Source organism: Anser anser (genome assembly GCF_964211835.1).
Source record: "Anser anser genome assembly, chromosome: 16".
Lineage (NCBI taxonomy): Eukaryota > Metazoa > Chordata > Aves > Anseriformes > Anatidae > Anser > Anser anser.
In genome coordinates this window covers 6,606,060-6,623,970 of record NC_139737.1, presented here as the reverse complement: position 1 = coordinate 6,623,970, position 17,911 = coordinate 6,606,060, and the positions used below count along the sequence as shown (strand labels likewise).

General features: G+C 40.1%; 1 protein-coding gene across 5 annotated transcripts in view; it reads right to left on the bottom strand.

Moving 5' to 3' along the window:
• LOC310882612 (formin-I-like) overlaps positions 1-11,220 on the bottom strand; it is a 40,958-nt gene extending 29,738 nt beyond the window's left edge. For 2 of the 5 annotated variants that reach the window (XM_083801586.1, XM_083801587.1), the window contains exon 1: positions 11,036-11,220. In XM_083801586.1, coding sequence (XP_083657712.1) covers positions 11,036-11,071 — 36 coding nt within the window. In that variant the 5' untranslated portion in view covers positions 11,072-11,220. Of the gene's footprint in view, positions 1-4; positions 8,104-8,562 lie in introns of those variants that run through there. The other 3 variants (XM_083801588.1, XM_083801585.1, XM_083801584.1) reach the window with 3 other exon arrangements.
• Positions 11,221-17,911: the final 6,691 nt, after the last annotated feature.

Genomic DNA, 17,911 nt, shown 5'->3' with positions numbered 1-17,911 from the left:
CTACCTCCCTGGAGAATGACCTCCCCACCAGGAGATAAGTTTCTGTGGTAAAATCTTTCTTGCAAATCATCCTTTTTAAACTCTTCCACGTGGGGCTCTCCCATAAGAGCCCTCCCCAGGAGCACTGCCCCGGCTGTGCAGGAGACCAACACATTCAGAGGAAGGTATCTCAGTATCACAAGCAAATCTGAATTTGGCTACCCCAAGGACGAAGCACTGAGACCTCAACTGGTTTTGCTGCTCCTGCAACAGGAAAAAGAAGGCAAAGAGCTAAAGCGAGGGATCGCTGGCGAGCGAGGGCTGCTGCCCAGCTGCTGCCCAGCTGCTGCCCAGGAGGGGACGGGTGGGCAGAGGTGGGGGCTCCCCCCCGCCAGCTTTACTACACAAAATGGTTATCACTGCCCCCATCAGCAGCCCCCAAGCAGCTGCCCAGACACCAGAGGCAGGCAGAGCAGGCAGCAGGGCTGCAGCTGCTTTGCCACCCCCAGCACCTTCCTCTCCCAAGCAGCCGCTTCCTTCGCCTATGCCCACAGCTCTCCACACCCACAGCAGCTTCTCTGCTCAGAGCCCCAGGAAAGCAGCCTTGCAGCCGAACAAGATGCTGCCCACCCATCCAAGCGCTGCAGGCACTTAGCACGAGCCTGATGGGCAATGTAAAACAACCAGCTACACCCCAGAGGTCAGCAACTCATAAATCCACAGGTTGTATCTTCTTCCCAGTCACGCCACACTGAGCACACTTTAGCTTTCCAGATTTCCAACGAAAGAACCCATTTTTGATCAAGAGACATGCTGTACATTTTTGCAGCCCACAAATAAAACTAGGAGTAAAAGAAGAAGAAATATTTTGTTTTTAAAGTCTTGGAATTTTCAGTGCTAATATAAAGGTAACTTATAGCATAGCTCCCAGCTGCAAATAGCAATGTGAATGGTAAGGAAAGAATAAAAGCAGTCTGATAATTCATTCATACTTGCTGAGGCACATAACGTTTCTACAATGACCTCCACATTCTGTATTTGAATTTTAAATGGCAATATATTTACACCACACACACACACTGTATACGATTAGATCTTAACAAGATAATTCCCTACTGAACAGGCTCTGTGTAGGCAAACAAGAATACGGATATATCTGAATTGAATAATATAGTTTCCTTAGGGCTAAATTCTGCCAGCTTTAAAGTGCAAGATCCTATTGCAGGATTGCAATTCTTGATAGGAAGTTGGGTAGTATTTTTTGGAACTGTTAGGCCCTTTTCTATGGTGAAGGGTTCAAAGATTTTGCACCAGGATGAAAATAACTTAAAGACAACATTATAGCCTTATGACAAAGACACAGTCTGATTCACATAAACAAGAGAAGGATTTATCTCCGTCGCTTCAGCACACACGTAATTTAATGTAGGAGCTCAAGTCTCATTTGAATTTCACGGTGGTGTTTGACAACACAACATATTGTGCACATCTGCAGGGGTGCTTCCTATGAATGGCCAAAAAATGGAGTTTCAGCTTCCAAAATATGAGGCTTTGAAGTCTCTTTTTTTTTCCCCCAGGATATCGGTTACTCGTCCACCATCTCTGTTCTTGTGCAACTCCATACTCTGCAGTGTGCCAAGCACTGGCTATTTTAAGGTCTGTCATTCCAGGCAAATATTCTATCCTGCACCAGGGAACCTCAGCACAACATGTCCACCAAAACCAAGACCTTTTCTTGTAATTCATTGTGTTTCGGATTTGCATTGCTGAAGATTTTCAAAAGCTCTTTTTTCTTTTCTTTTGTACAAAATTTGTATTCATATATGATTCACAGAAGTTAATGCATTTTTTTTATCTACAAAATATTCAGCTCTTTGTTTTGCTTACTTTCACCAAAGTCATCTTTAGACCAGAATGAAATTCTTCCTAAGACATGAAAACAACTGGAAACATCTCTTAATTTTCTCAATAATGTATGAAGACAAATGTTTGCAAAAGAGGAGCAAATCGTTTTCTATATTGCAAATTCAGGAAGGTTAGTTAGTAAGTTAGACTGCTGACAGTTAATGCATTCCCCAGAGAGTGCTCAAAAGCTGGTGCTTGGTACAGGTTATTTTTAACAGCACCTTGTAGTTTTAATGTCTCTGTTAGCTCTCTTTCTCTCTGCACATCTGTAAGCCGAGGGGGTGGGGGGAGGGTGGACACGACACATTTCAAAAGAGAGGCAAAAAAAAGCACTTTTCAGCTTATGAGATCTGTCAAAATTATTTGTCAGAAGTCTGTCTGTCTATCTGGCTTCGGTTTTTGACATATTAGCACGGTATTTTTACTTGCAAACAAGACTTGCGCAACAGATCCTGACCTTTATCATTTTGTATCTGTGGGGCTTTTCTCTCAGCACATCACAATTTTTGTAATGCTCATTTTTGTGTTTATTTTGGTTACATTTTTTTTCTTAAAAAGAAACAAGTTTTGTCAAATTATCCACCGAAATGCCACTAAGTCAGATCGTGTTGTATTGCCTAATAGAATGTGACTGGTGCAGCGAAACAGAACGTTTCTATACCAGGTTGAATAACAAGACTTAGAAAATACCTTTTTTTCTATTATAAAATATGCACATTAAGAAAATACATGAGATTCCATTAATAATGCATTCATTTACCTGCCAGGTTCAAGAAGTTTGTTAAATACAGATTAAATTTTCATCATCCACCCAAAATTCAGTGCAACCACTTAGCTGATCTTAAAGAAAAATCAGAGCTCACAGTTGAAGGAAGAGTGTGGGGCTTCAGGAATTCTCTATACATACATTACTCTACAGGATGAGGTGTTTGTATTTTTGGCCAAGATGCGGTATAAAATGTGTTTAGTGGCAAGATGAGAGATTTCTGGCTTATTCTTGGGCAGCTGCTAACGCAGTACTTTTCTTGACCCTTTACAGGACTTCCTGCCACTCTCTATCCATCCAGTACAGTCTCACAACAGGCCCTAAGAGGTATGGAAGGTTATACATGTAGTCCAAATGCAGTGGTAAATATCAGAAAAGGTCCCCAAATCTTCTGAGCATCAACCAAGAAAGAGGGCTTACAGCCACATCAGGAGGGTCATTTACAGCTGATTGAAGACAGCAGCAGAAGGCGTGCAGAGTGTGGGAAACAACTGAGGCATAAGACAGGCTAATGTCTTCCTGTGCCTGTTCCTTCCAACTCTCGTTCTGTAACGCCCACTGGCTCACATCCTCCAACCCACCACAGCATTACGGACTCCTGTAGAATCAGTGGAGATCCCTTAGGCCCTCTAGGTTGCAATTCAGCACATGTAAGACCTGTTTCTTTTTCTCTGTTACCTACAGAGGCATTTTAGCTATGTGATTTTTCTCAGCTTATTCTTATTCCGTTGACCATCCTACCTGCATCATAATAATATGACAGTAATCTAAAGCAAAAAGATGCCTGGAATGTGTGCACATACACCCGTGGAAACGAAGAGCAAGAAATCTGGCTGTCAGTCAGCTATACACATGATCTCAATTATTACAATACTGGAATGATTCAGTAAAACATTATTTCAGGTTTACTCAGGTGAAGATCAGAGCTAATATGCACCAAGCTCTATCATTTCCTGTGACAATAAAGCCAAGTCATGCAGAAATCCTGCTCCCTGTACAAATGAGGAAATATTTTCATTCAAATCTGGTCAAGCTTTTCATTGTTCTTGCTAAGCATTCCTTACATTGTCCTTATTAAACATTAACAGTGTTAAACATAGTCTGTTAGCTGCAAGGAGTAGGAGACAAACCAGCTTCTGGCTGCTGCAAGACCCAGAAGGGAAGGCTGGAGGAGGGCTTCCTCCTCCTCTGCATTCCACAGAAGCATCTTCCTTTTAGCACTGCTAAGATCAGTTCTCTAAGAGACAAGGGGGCTCAAACCAAGAGGGAAGAGCCAAGTAGTGACTATGCATTTCTTTACAGAGGTCTCATGAATTTCTTGGCATTAACCTGCCTGAATGCTGGTTGTCTCCACAACAGTGAATATGCTGTTTTAAAATACATGCCTGATGCTTTTATTCATCCAGCACAGTGAAATATTTTCATTCATTTTGAAGTCCTTTTTAAAAAAAAATATATAGCTTTTAATAATAGATTTTGTTTTCTACCTAACAAAGGAGGATGAAGTGACTTAGAGGTAAAGCCTTCTGGGGATTTTCTGTTGACTCAGTGCCTTCCAACTGCAGTACACAACGCTTTCTGGAAAGCAAATACAGTGGAGAAACTTAAAAATAAGTGCCAGGATACAATGCGGCGATTGACCTCGGGTGAAATTTCAAGTAGCAACTTCCTTCTCCAAGCTGTGCTTTTAAAGAAAATGCCTTTTTTTTTTTTCTTTTCCTCCAAATCAAAGGCACTGGCTTAGTTTACTGTAGTTTACTGTGAGTATTTGCCTTCTTTACAGTATTATGTTGAACTCCAGTCTGCCTGCATGTTGAACATGTCATCATTTAAATGATTTTCAAGACAGCAGACACAATCTTGGTTGCCTTAAAAGTTCCAGTTCTTATCAACTTTCATCTCCTAATGTATTCAGTTTCACCAGGCTTGAACTTGGCCCAAAGTGTACTGAGTGCTCCCATATATTTGTAGGGGAGTGGCTGTCTTCTATGTTTGGGGGTATCTGAAAAACCTTCACTTGTAATTTACATGAAATACCAATACAGATGACTGATGTGATATTTTTATGTGGCAATACCATCTTTTGTAGCCAGTCATAGAGATAGACTAATATTATTTGTCAAACAGTGCTGCTATTCATCAAGTAAATTATCCATCTGTAATAATGTTTTGCATTATTTGTTCAGATCTATATCTGGCTGAATAATATCTGTCAACATTTATTCAAAGAAGGTATTCATCAAACAGTAGCTTGATTTCCCTGAAAACACTGGAAATTCTACCACTTTCAGCAGGAGCTGAAGGAACCCAAAGATATTTTCATATAATTTATTACATTATTGTAAAAATTAAGTACTACATCAAAAAATCCTAAAGAGCTAGCCTCAAAAATATTTTGGAATCTGAATCATAAATTGGATCCTAGTGAAATGTATACAGCACGGTGTACAATACAAAGTGATTATTCTTTCTTCCAGTTCTGAAGATTTCTCCATATTGAAGAATCTCAATACCTAAACTTTTCCTGAAGTCCCCTCTGAAAACCTGACAATTTATAGGTCTAACATGAAGCAATTACATCAGCGTTTCCCTCAATCACCACTTAACAGGCCCTCACGTTCTCAGCAGGACCCTCGTTCAAATAGCACTTGGAACCTGTCAGAAAACCACACTCGGAAAGTAATTACCAGAGGTGAAAAACCAAAGGGTATATTGAGTGGTGGTGCACAGGAGACCGACTTCATTTTGTTCTATTCAATGTTTTCACTAACAATCTGGCGACAGAGATTTTGCTTATTAAATTCGCAGACACGAAGGTGGAAAGAACCACAGCGGGTTGCAACGGGTATTCAAATTCAAAACAAACTTGACAAATTAGAGAAGCACAATTCAACAAGTGGAAAAAAAATATCTTGAGAAAGTTCAGCAGAATTACCAGCTACACACAGGGTGGCTGAGGAACATATTTTCTTCAGAAAAAGACTCAGAAGTTATAGTAGGTTACAAACCAACACAAGTTAACAGCTTCATGCTGTTGCAATAAAACATCCCACTGGGAGGTTATAGACGGCATCATAGTCTGCAAAACACATTGTCATCTTTCCAGTACACAGCACTGATAAAGGCTTCTGCTGGAAGAGTGCGACGTTCTCCACATCTCCCAAAAAGAGGTGGACGGGTTGGAGGGAGACCAGATCAGGACAACACTCATGGTTAGAGCTTAAACAAGAAGCCAAACAAACAAAAAGACACAAACAAACAAACAAACAAACAGACCCATGGAGATACCTTTTGCAACAAGCTTCAGATCATGAGAAACACAACGAGTTTTCCAATTTCTAACCTACATATCCTAGATCCTGTTTCAGCCAGGCCTGTACTAACAGCCTGGGCAATCTGAGGCAGGAAAGGGGGTGCCCTCAGTTGTGCAGAGCCAAGCCTACAGTGCTTTGGTTCTTCAGTAGACATTGAGATGAAATAGGACCAGTATATCAATGGCTATTCTGCTTTCTGCCTCACACTAGATGCCAACTTTCAATCCAGTTTATTTAGTATTAACAACTAAAGCAAAAGTGGATGCTTCCAAGCAGCAATCTTGGAGTATAAAGACACGGTCTTACAGATCTACAGCTCCAAATAAAAATTCACAGCAGTTCGAATAGTATTTTAGGAGTTTTTCCCTCACACCTTTTTTATATCTCAGTCCAGTTGCTTACAAAGAAATAAAAGAAAGAACCTTTGACTATTTAAAAGCATGATGTATTGCTAAAATTCATGGATTTTGTGATTTTGCTGCTTCACTTCACATTAAGTAGGTACAACTTTGAATTAATCAATCCTAACATGGTATTTTTGTTGAATTGCTACTGTTTTTCTTCAAATAGCTACCAAAATATCTTCACAAGCAGCACTCACAACAGAAATTGAGACTGCAGAATATTTAGGTAGGATAAGAAGTTTTCTGTGCCTGAAAGGTGCATGTTTGAAGTGCTGGTGTGCCTCCTGCCATACACTGACACACCACGAGATTCCTGGACGTGTGTGAAGTGTGTAGAGGGACAAACCACAGCATCTGCACCATGCAATGAACAGTGAAACCTTTCTGTTTCTCACATAGATTGCAGTGATTAAAAAGTCAACTGGCCCATTTATTTCATGTAAAAATACACTAAGAAATAATATTACTGTGAATAGGAGGGGGAAACATTTATGGAAAGCTTTACAACTGGTTTTACCAAGGCTACAGGCAGGCACACCAATGAAAATGCAGAAGTTTTCAGTGTGAAATGGTTTCCAGCTTGTGTGATAGATGGCCAACATGTTCCATGTTCAATACCAAGATATAGGTTCACTGGATTTTCATTTTTTCCTTCATGCTTAAGCCATTATTAAATGAAGTTTATCTCTTACACTGTCACTGTTTTCCTCTAAAACATTGGTGGCCTCTAGAGACAAATTACATTAAAAATGTAAATAAAGTGAATCTTTTTTTTTTAAGTAATTTTTTAATGTGATAAGATATTTTTATTTCTTGCTGAACATTGTTGTCAGTACAAATGAATTAAGAGGATGCAACTGAATTAAGTAAATAGGTGCAGATTGTCTTTGAAGTAGCTACTGTGGGAATATTTTCCAAAGCATTCATTCAATTATAGTTTTATGCTAGGCACACTGAATACAGGAATGAAACTCCCATTGATTTCAGTTCCCTGCCACCACAGAAACATGCAGTACATGTCCTGAATACATTAAACGACACTTCATTTCAAAAACAATACTGAGTAAGCATGAATTTACTGTGTATTTTCTTCGTGTGTTAAGGTGCAACTTTAATGTTATGCTACAAAATGGATTAAAATAGAATAAAGGAGGTTCATATAGAAGTATTTCAGCTTGTTACTAAAATAATAATGTTCCATGCCTTTCGTTGTAGTAATTAAAATAATCCACAGTGATAAGAACTATCAAGGATTATCATATTTGCTTATTAACATGATGGTCCAATTAATCTTGCGAAAAAACAAAGATTACCAGACTATTAAGCAGTGACATCTAATTATTTTGGAGAAAAGTATGCACTATTTCTCTTCACAGGCTCACAATCTGATCTTGTGCCCTAGCGTCTTGTAAAAGCATATCAAGCAAGAATTTGGCTGCTAAAATTATTAAAAGCTGAACAATACACGATTCATTATGCTCGAGGTTTATTAGATCACATTAGTTAACATGTGCTAAGCAACAAGTATGAAGTGCAAAACAGAGAAGGCAATACTGATTTCATGAATGTTTAAGTGAGTATTACGGGTCTCCATGAATTCTACATTGTTTGAAACGTTTAACGAATAAACTCTTTATTATGTTCCATTCAAAATAAGGTCTGAAACATGAGGGAAAAAAAAAAAAAGTATCTCTCTGCTGATGTCTGATTTCTTACCTAACCTCTGCCGCCCCCCCCCCCCCCCCCATCCCAGGATTCTGGTTTGTTAATGAATCATCATAACAAAGTGTTGAGGTAAAAAGAGGTTATTTCTCTTTGTCTCCCCCTCTCCTATAGTCTCCCCTTATACTCCAACAGATTTAGCAGAATATAATCCTTGTCTATATATACACACAACTTCACCACATTCTTAAGGCTCCCTTACAAAAGCAGACTCCATTTTCCAAGGCCAACTTTCTCGGAATCAGCTCGTTGTACAACTATTTATGCTGCATCCTTAAGTATTTTCTTAAACTCAGGGAAAAAAATCCCTTCAAAAAGATCTTTGACTGCATGTATTGTGTTGCCATGTTCAGGAAGTTGTACCATATTGAGAATGAGACAAGACAGATAAAGGTCCGAAAGGCTCTGTAAAAAGAAATTTTACTGAGGGATGTCAGTACCTACTGCTGTAAGGATGATGAGGAAGACATACCTGAGGATGCACTTCAGCCCCTCTCCCACAGGCATTTCCCCTGTTCTTTGTTCAGTGGGCTACCTCCAACTGAGTAGAAAATGTAAGAGAACTCAGTGCAGTCTCCCTGGGTCTTTTGATCTTACCTTACACAAGAAAGGCATTCCCAAGTTTTGAGGATTTTTTAGATGGATCAAGGAAAAGTGAGCTCTGATTCCTACACAGAGTATTTCCATGTTGATGTTTAACTCTGCCTACAATTGATTCTGGTTTTAAATATAAATGCAGCCTCCACAAAGCATGCACTTACACAGCACATCTCATTCAGTAACCTACAAACATCTAGGTTCAAAACAAGAGCAGGACCAAGGAACCTGAACTGTCTCACAAGTCCTTTGCTCTGACCAACACTTGACATTAGCTGCAAGGAGCAGATTGCTCCAGGTCCATAACTGAGCTGGACTGACCACCCAATATGTACCCCAAGTCTTTAGAAGCCCCAGTAGGTCAGGAGAAAATTGGATTTCTTACTTATAGTCTCACGAAAATAGCCCATTTCCAAAGCTACAGAAGTTCCTCCTGAGGCTGGGTACATGTTCATGAATATATACGTCAGAAGATACGGAATCATTTGGCCTTATTTAAACGGAATTGATCCCTTGACATATATACACAGTGAAAATCTGCTCTAAGCTATCTTTGAAAAGACCGGGAAAAGAAAAGAATCACCTAAGAGAGGTGGCCTTTAACTAAAAGTCTAGCAAAAAATTGTATGGGAAAGCCATGGGGATAGAAGTACTTTAAAATGGTTGATTAACGTAAAGCAGGCTGGAAAAGCAAAAGGGTTGACAACTGTTCCGCCTTACATCAGTCCTCAGAAGACTTAGATGAAAAGCATCAGAAAGACATGTAGTCAAATTTTAAGAGAAGTTCACAAAAAGTTTCAAACATTTTTCTCAGGCTCAATTTAGCTTTGCAAATCACTTGGTGAACATATAACCTGAGCTTTATGCACATGCTTCATTGCAGGCCTTGGGGAGTGAAAGAAAGGAAAAAGTAGCACCATCTGGTTACAGCTTCCTGTTTTCTGGTTCTCACTCATGTAAGCCCTTTCTGGTAGCAAGCATTTGATTATTTCCACATCTGTGCTGCCCCTGACCTCCCCAGCAGTACCTGCCAAAATAAGAGCAATGATTCATAAGCTGCACCTCAGGCCTGTGCGTCAGTGCTAGGCAATAAACACATGGGCTGTAGACAATAAAGAAAAAGAAAACACTTCCACTCTGAATTTGTGCCTTTTCAATGGCATTGTCATCAACAGCTTCTCCAAATAGATCCCAGCACTTCGTTACACTGAATAGTGCCAGATGGGACCTGTAATTTTATTACATTTCAGGTGTCATCTCCTCAGGTGAAGCAATTAATATCTGCCAAGCTGACTCAGTCTTAGGATGACCTGTTACACTGCCCTCAACAAACACTTCAAAGGCCATGCATGTTGATGTTGCATGGAGGGAACCAAATGCAAAAATATGTAACACGCCCTTCTTCCTCTTTGACAAACCAAAGATGTTGACAAACCAAAAGAGGCTTCATCCTCATTTGTGCTCTCACCCTGAGTTTGCCTAGAGCCACACCTAGCAAATCTTTCAGTGAACATCTCGTGCTTCTCAGTGGAAAAGTGGAATCATACCAACAGAGCAGACTTCTCCTCAGGTCTTATATTCTTCTCAAAGCACGTAGTAGTTGCTAGCCAAGCCACTCTTGGTAGCTGCCCAGGGCCAACTTAGATCACTCCGTCACACCTCCAGCCTACACATAACACACCCCTTCCTTCTTCTAATTGCTCTTTACTCCAGGGACTCTCCACCAGTACAACCTATCAGCTTTCCTAGCTAGAGGGAAATTTTCCATGGCTTAATTCTCCAGGTAGCAGACTTCCAAACATGCAAGTATTGCAAGTAGCAGAATGCTACAAAGACTATATATCTGTCAGGTGCTCTCAGACAAATGCAGTAGTGTTGCAAGCTGATGTATATTCAATTCTGACATATCAATCTTATCAAATACCAGTATGATTATCAAAAACTGCATTTGCCTATAATATAAAACACTATTTTCCCCCTCCAATTACCTTATGGAAATTTTTAGTGCAGATAATATATAGTATTAATAAATCCTCTCTAGCAGCAATAGAAAGACAGGTCTTCTCTCTTTTTCCCCTCCGTATCAGGAAAACCTTGCACATTTCAACTTTCTTAAGAATAAAGCACAGTACAGAAAAATATTGTTTCATAACCAACTTCTGCAAATAATTTCTGATATATTAAACCAGTCCACGCTCATATTATGTGCTAATGAATTTCATTAAACAATCTACTGCAAATTCCCTACCAATAAAACACAAAGTCATTTCAGCTTCTCTTATGCCATCTCTTCAGTTATGCACAACAAATAGCACTTTCACATAAGCCATAACAGTTTCTGTCTTTACCTGTGAAAAAGTGTCTTGTGTTCTTGTATTATCCATGTCTGTGAAAATTCTATTTGTTTCATCAGTATCCCATAGGGTTACAAACTATAGTTTATTCATGAATCACACCTGCTTTTCTACAGCACGGTTCTCATTCTCTTCCTTTTTCTCTGCCTCTCTCTCTCTCAAGAAATCTTACAGCCAATGGCTTTTATTAAGTCTTACTTCCTTTTTTGCTGAGAACTGAAAGAAACAATAATGATGCTTTGCTTCCTTATGGCAGCTCTGTGAAAAGACAAAAAAGTAGAAGCTGTTTGCTTTTCTTGAACTGATATTTATGTTCCAGAGACTTCCTGAAGTCACTGAGCCATGAATGTTAAAATTATGATCTATTACTGCACATCGGATCTATCTGAACACCTAACATGTTAGTTAACAAAACAAATTCCATACTAAATGTAGCAAAGTTTGCCTGAGGAATTGCAAATACAATAGGCAATTTTCACAGCAATATTTTTATGCACGGCAGCTATCTTTAATGTATGTCTTCAAACTCTAGCACAAGTATGTGCATATTGGATCAAAGCATAAATGTATCTGCAGGTTATCTTACAAGATTTCTGTAAAAATCAACAGTATTTTAGACTCTGCCTTTGTAATCTGTATTTGAAGAAAGTCTAGTGATTAGAAGAGTGAATTAACAGTAAAACATTCTTGAAATCTAAACCCACATTTGACAAAAGCTTTTTAGCAGCTACAAACAAAATAAACCTTGGTTCCCCTTACTCTATATGATGACTTCTATTGACACAAAACCTTATGGGAATGAGATTAAAATTTCTGAACAGACGTGGCTGAAAGACTCTTCATATTTAGAAATTTCTTCTGCTGCAAATATAGGCAAAAAAAGAAAATCAAAAAACAGTTTCTCCCAAAAATTCAATTTTTAAAAACATGACAGGAATTGAAAAGCTTTGTTCTGATGATGGGTCTCATTTCAGCTTTTCTGTACTATACTAAAAGCAATCTTACAAGCACAGGGAAGTAAAGTTGAGATGTTCGGTTCAGAAGAGGTGTCAATGAACCACTTGGGAAGCACAGGCAGGGCAGCTCCCTGGCCCAGCCCCATGTACTCATGCATATAAGTCCCACCTGCTCTTTCAGAGGTTAGTTATGGACCTTTTGCTGAGGGCCCTGACTGATTTATCTGCCAAAAGGCAACACTGCAAAAGCAAGAGGCAAGTGCAGGCATCCTTAGTGCTGCAGTCAAAGACAAGCTATGGTGAGCAATGGGATGGAGACTTGGCCAACCCACTCACATTGCAGGCAGGTCTTCAGATGCCAGAGAAAGATCTGAAACTTGCGCCTAAGACCAGGCTCTGACAGCCACACAGGATCAACGGCTTCATGAACAAGATCCCTTAAGCTAACACTTGCTGTAAATTGTAGACAGACCCAGGGAGACCACAACAGCAAGTGTGTGGGAGGGAAGGGATTAGAAATTAATTCTCCCAAGATTACTTAAGGCAATACAAATGGAAAGAAAGGTCAATATATGTTAATATAAACAATTTTTAATCATTTGAACTAATTAAAAAATATCACCTACTCTTTGAAAGAATGTTAGCTTAACAAAGGTCAGTAACGTAACAAGGCCCAACTAAGTCAAGATCTTCTAAAGAAATATTTCTTGAAAGACTGTCTTTTAATGCTTCATGTTCTGACTGTTCTATGTCCAGCATGAGAGGATTGAAATTTTTCACAAAAATGGAAAACGAAATTACGGGAAGCATGTTTCTTTGACAGCTCTCCTAAGTCATTTGCTTAAAAAAAAATAGCAACTAATTCATCCAGAATCAAATTTGTAATATTGGCCTATTACCCCTTTGAGTCTTCAGCCCTTGAGGAACTGATTTTCTTTTTAAAGGAAAGAATCAAGGAATGTTTTTGTATAATGTAATTACAGTACTGCAGAATATTTTAGAATGGGAAAATGACAGGTTTCTCTTATAAAGGTTCTACAGAGATATTAGACAGGCTTTTTTTCCCTCTGCTCTCTGCTGAACTGCATTTTCTGCAAGGCTACGAAGTATGTGAGAAAGTAGTTAATCAGAACAGAGCTCAATTGCTACTTTTAGAGCAAACATTTTCAATTAATCTGAAGTCGTTAATTACACCTTCCTTTATTAAAGGCTGTGGTGTAATTTTCTTTTTTTCTTCCAAGTTAATTGATTCAAACATATGCCAGGATCATGCTTTGCAGCAAACACATGGGAAAATTCTGTACTTATATACACAGCCTCCAGTGAAGAAGAAAACAATGCAGAAAAGGGTTTTGAACTATCATGCAAGAAACAGAACACTGTGTGTTGTCTGACCGATACACAAAGTAAATGTGTTGTATCAAAACCACTTATTTTACTTCAGAGCAACATATACAACTCTGGCAATAGGAAAAAGCTGGTGTCAGAGATGATTTTGAAACCTCTTTTCCTTCTATTTTGGTACTTACACTAAGTGCATTTGTTGCCAAGCAGGTGCATCTTTTGCATGGAGAAGCATACCCTGCCTTGCCATGACCTTGCTGAAAGTGCTGTTGCCTATCTGACTTGCTGGCCACGATCACTGAGATTGGTCCCACTCCCTCCAGTGCAAACCTGTCATGCTTCATTAGGCTTTTTAGCCTAAAAAGACAATTAAGATGTCTTGGATTTACAGAGATTTTGAACAGCTTTTTCCTTGGTCTCCATATCCAACCTCAAATGTGAACCTCCTTGTCAGCCTCCTGGTTTGCTATCTTGCTTCTCCCATCCACCAGGGCCCTTGCAGGCACGAAAAATCAGAGATTTTATTACCCACTTTTTAAAAATGCTAAATCCACGTGAGTTTTCCAATAATATATTGTGGATAACACTGTGTGAACTTATTTTGTGTTTTTGTGGAACTTCAAAAAAAAGTTCTGAGACAAGTGCACTTCAGAAGCACCAAGCAATACGAGAAGAAATGGCCTTAAATTGCACCAGGGGAGGTTAGGTTGGATATTAGGAAAAATTTCTTCACTGAAAGAGTTTTGAAGTATCAGAACAGGTTGCCCAGAGAAGTAGTTGAGTCACCATCCCTGGAGATCTTCAAAAACCATGTAGACGTAGTGCTTAGTGACATGGTTTAAGGGCAAACTTGGCAGCGATAGGTTAAAGGTTGCACTAGATGATCTTAGAGGACTTTTCCAACCTAAATGATTCTGATTGTATCAACCAGAAATATTTCTTTAATAAGAAAAAAAAAGTCAATTTTTTGTTTCATTAAAGAATTTTCTTAAACATTTCTATACCCAAGAAAAGGACATAATGAAATGAGTTATTTCAGGCTGAAAAATTAGTCTTGTTTCAACACATTGAAATGATCCCTCCCCCCTTTTAAAAAAATAAATAAAGAAATAGATAAGAAAAATCATTAACTTCATTAAAAAATTTTTGTTTCTCTTTGAAGCACAAATATTTCAGCAAGGCTGGAATGCCCTCAAAAAATATTTTAGACTTGAGAAACAAAGCTGTTCCCTGGAAATTGTTTTACCTCAGAGTTACTGCCTAAACCTATAAGTGGGCTCTTTCTATCTTTCCTCTGTGAAATGGTACTGAAAACGAGAGGAAGCTGCAACTCCTAATGACTCCATTGTGTAAGGTGAGGCTTGACCTAGTGCAACTGCGAGTGTACCAAGGGTGCTAATCAGCAGAAAGCGAAGTGAGGAGACGTGCCAATGGTAAATCAAGGAAAAAAAAAAAAAACTTAGGGGCTGGGGAGGGTAGGGATAAATGAGTAATCGAGGAGAGAACAGTTCACTTTTCTAATGGAAATATGAATAAAGGAGGAAAAGGCTGAAAGGACCAGAAGCAGAAGAATATCTCCTCCAAAGGAAGCATATCGCAATTACAAATACTGGTTTTAGCTAGGTTAATGGGTGCAGCAAGGAACTACGTGAGATACAGAAAAAGAAACACCCTGGCATTAAGGGCTGGCACCATAAAGCGCTTACATGCACTGCTCAGCAGCCAAAGGAGAAACATTGCCTTGAACTTCAAACACAAAAGACAAAAACGGTCGTCAGTGAGAAGGGAGGGCAGGTCAAGAGACGCTCCTAGGTGCAGAGGAGACCCCCAGAAAAATACCTGACCCAGAGGTTGCTGGGCCTGTGTTTTACACCAAATGTCTGCAGCGATCAGCTGGCTGAGCACGGGCATCCTTCCTCCCACAACTCCTCCTGCCACAGAAGCTTCACGGTTTGGGGGTTTAATTATTCTGTCTCAGTTACTGTTTAAAAGCCACCAGTTTAGCAGCCCTGGGAGGCTGCCGCCTTCCCTTTACGACATGAGCAGCCCTGCCAGCATGCTGCAGCCCACAGCTCGGACAATCTCAGACAGATCCTCCAGGATAAAAGGGGAGGACAAAAGGAGTGGCCAGCCTGGTCCTCCTCACACCTTGAAGTGCTAATCCTCACACAGGCACCTTTGCTTTTACAGAGACAGAGGATGTCTGGGGCTATGCCGCAGGGGCAGTTTAAATTTTCACAGTGATTAGAGCCCCTTCTTTCCCTCTCCCCCATGTGATGGATGAGAACAGTAGAAGGCCACTGATAAATATTTCAAGTGTAAGTTCCTATAGACATCACACATATCTTTACAGCTTAAAAAAAAAAAAAAAAGCCAGGAGGGCTCTTTATGCCCTAGGATTTGGGAAGGGGTAATTCTCCCTCGATCTACTTGAGTCCAGCAAGAGAGCATGGAAAGCCCTGATAGAGGTAAGCCAGACATTTCAGTTCCCTATCGCAGGAAGCACAGGGACAGAAGCACAGCCCAGAGCCACCTCTGAGAGCACCTTGCTCCTAGAGGAGAGGCAGCAGGGTTCATCCCTGCTCCAGAGGGAAGCTGCTTCCCTGCCAGGAGGTGAAAGTCGGTTTTTCCTGCCTCTGTCACTATCTAAAAGGGCTCGGAGCCTGTTCGGTAAGCACTTTCTCCTGCTCTCATGGATACTTGCAGAGGGGCTGCACTGCAGGGAATAGGGCCACCATTGTCGTCATCACCTTTTTCCTTTGGGCTGACCTGTCAGAGAAGCTCAAGAGGCAGCATATGACCAGGGAATGATGTGCTGACTCCTTTAAAGAGCTGAGTAAAAATCCCCATGAGAGCTGACAGATCTAGTGTCTAGCATGGCTTGTGAGTCTGCAGCAGCAGCAGGCACTGGGACTGCACCTTGCAGGTGTAACAGCAGCAGAAACAGAAGCAGTGGCCAGTCACTTGGCAGCACGCTGGGCTGGCTACAAGGAAATAAAGGTATTTACCGAGAGAGAAATAAGGATTTGCAAGAAATGGAGGAAGTGAGGGAAGGGGATATTTTCCAAGTTTTCTGCCTCCACAGACACATGTGAATAAAACCCAGATGAGATCTGCAAATTCCTTCAGAGTGCTTTGAATTCTCTGGAAACGTTTGGCTCAGTGGAGAAGCCAGGAAGTATCCAAATAGAAACCCTTAGCAATTTAAAAGAAAATGTTATTAAATTAAATCACATAAATCACCTAAATATCACCCTTGCTTTTTAACACACACAAAAATCCAGTACTTTGAAGCTAAGTGGATATTTTAGGCTGAAATGGACATTCTCATCCTCCTTACACATGATGGGTACAGTGACCATGCCAGCAAGTACTGAATGAAAACCAACCAAAAGTGAGAAGGAAACTCTCTTTTAGGGTTATTTGCCTTTCCTGTTTCCCCACTGAATATCTAGCACAGAAATTGATCATGTTGCAAGTTTTAGGTATTTCTTTTTGACCCGATTTTGATCCTGGTTTTAAGCAAGAAAAATATTTATGCACAACAGATTGTGCTACGCTGAACTGGAAGATCCCCTGTGCATTAAATGCAAGAAAATAAAGGAGGTGGGGAGTTGAATGAAAGATTAATAATTTAAAATGAAAACTTCTGACAAGCATGAGTCCATGAAGCTAAATTCAGGTTGAGAGTGACATCTAGTGATGTTCAGACACAATCCTCACACAACTGTTGCCAGTATTTGCAGGGTTCTCCCCCATAAAACCTTCACAAGGCACACAAAGTCATAATGCTTAATTTCTTCTACATTTGTGTAAATTTATTAAGCTGAAAGTGAAAATAACATATTTTGATATGAAGAAGCAGCAGTTTATGTCCAACCTTTCCAGCTGAAATCAGACTAGGTCATGTCTGAATCCTGGCAGGTGGGAGCTCAGACTCCCCATCCTCCTGGCCGGGTCAGGAGAGAGCACATTCTGGAGCTGTGAGAGTCACAATTTCTCAACTTCATTTTAGTTTTCTTGTTCAGTTCATAGCTGTGATTTTGAATTAAGGACCAAGAAAAAGCTTGCTGGAAAAGTTGATTGAATTTACATGACAATCTCTGCAATTTTTCTGCCGGGGGGGTTATTTTCAATGCAGACGTAACTTGAGCTAGAACACGAGTCCTTCTCCTTCCTTGAAGCCTATCCACAAAGGAAAAAAAAAAAAAAAAAAAGGGATCAGAAATGTGCCAGGGCTTAGACAACACTCACCATGACAGCCAGATGGGGACAGCTGGGAGGGACGAGGCAGCTAGGCCAGGACTGCGAGGCCATGTGTCTGACCCTGCAGGGTGCTCAGACACCCAGGGGCTGCCAGCCTGCAAAGATGCCCCAGAGTTGGGCGGGGGAAGCTCACATCAGCCCCACTGGCTGGATGTGTGGCAAATTTGAACGGCTTCTGTATGTTTCACCAGAAACACAGCAAAAGAAATACTAAATACTTTCCTCTAGAATGTCGTTTTATTGCATTCTATTTTTTTTTCAGGTAATTTGGTTTAATTTTTTAATGAACCCAGCGTGCACATTT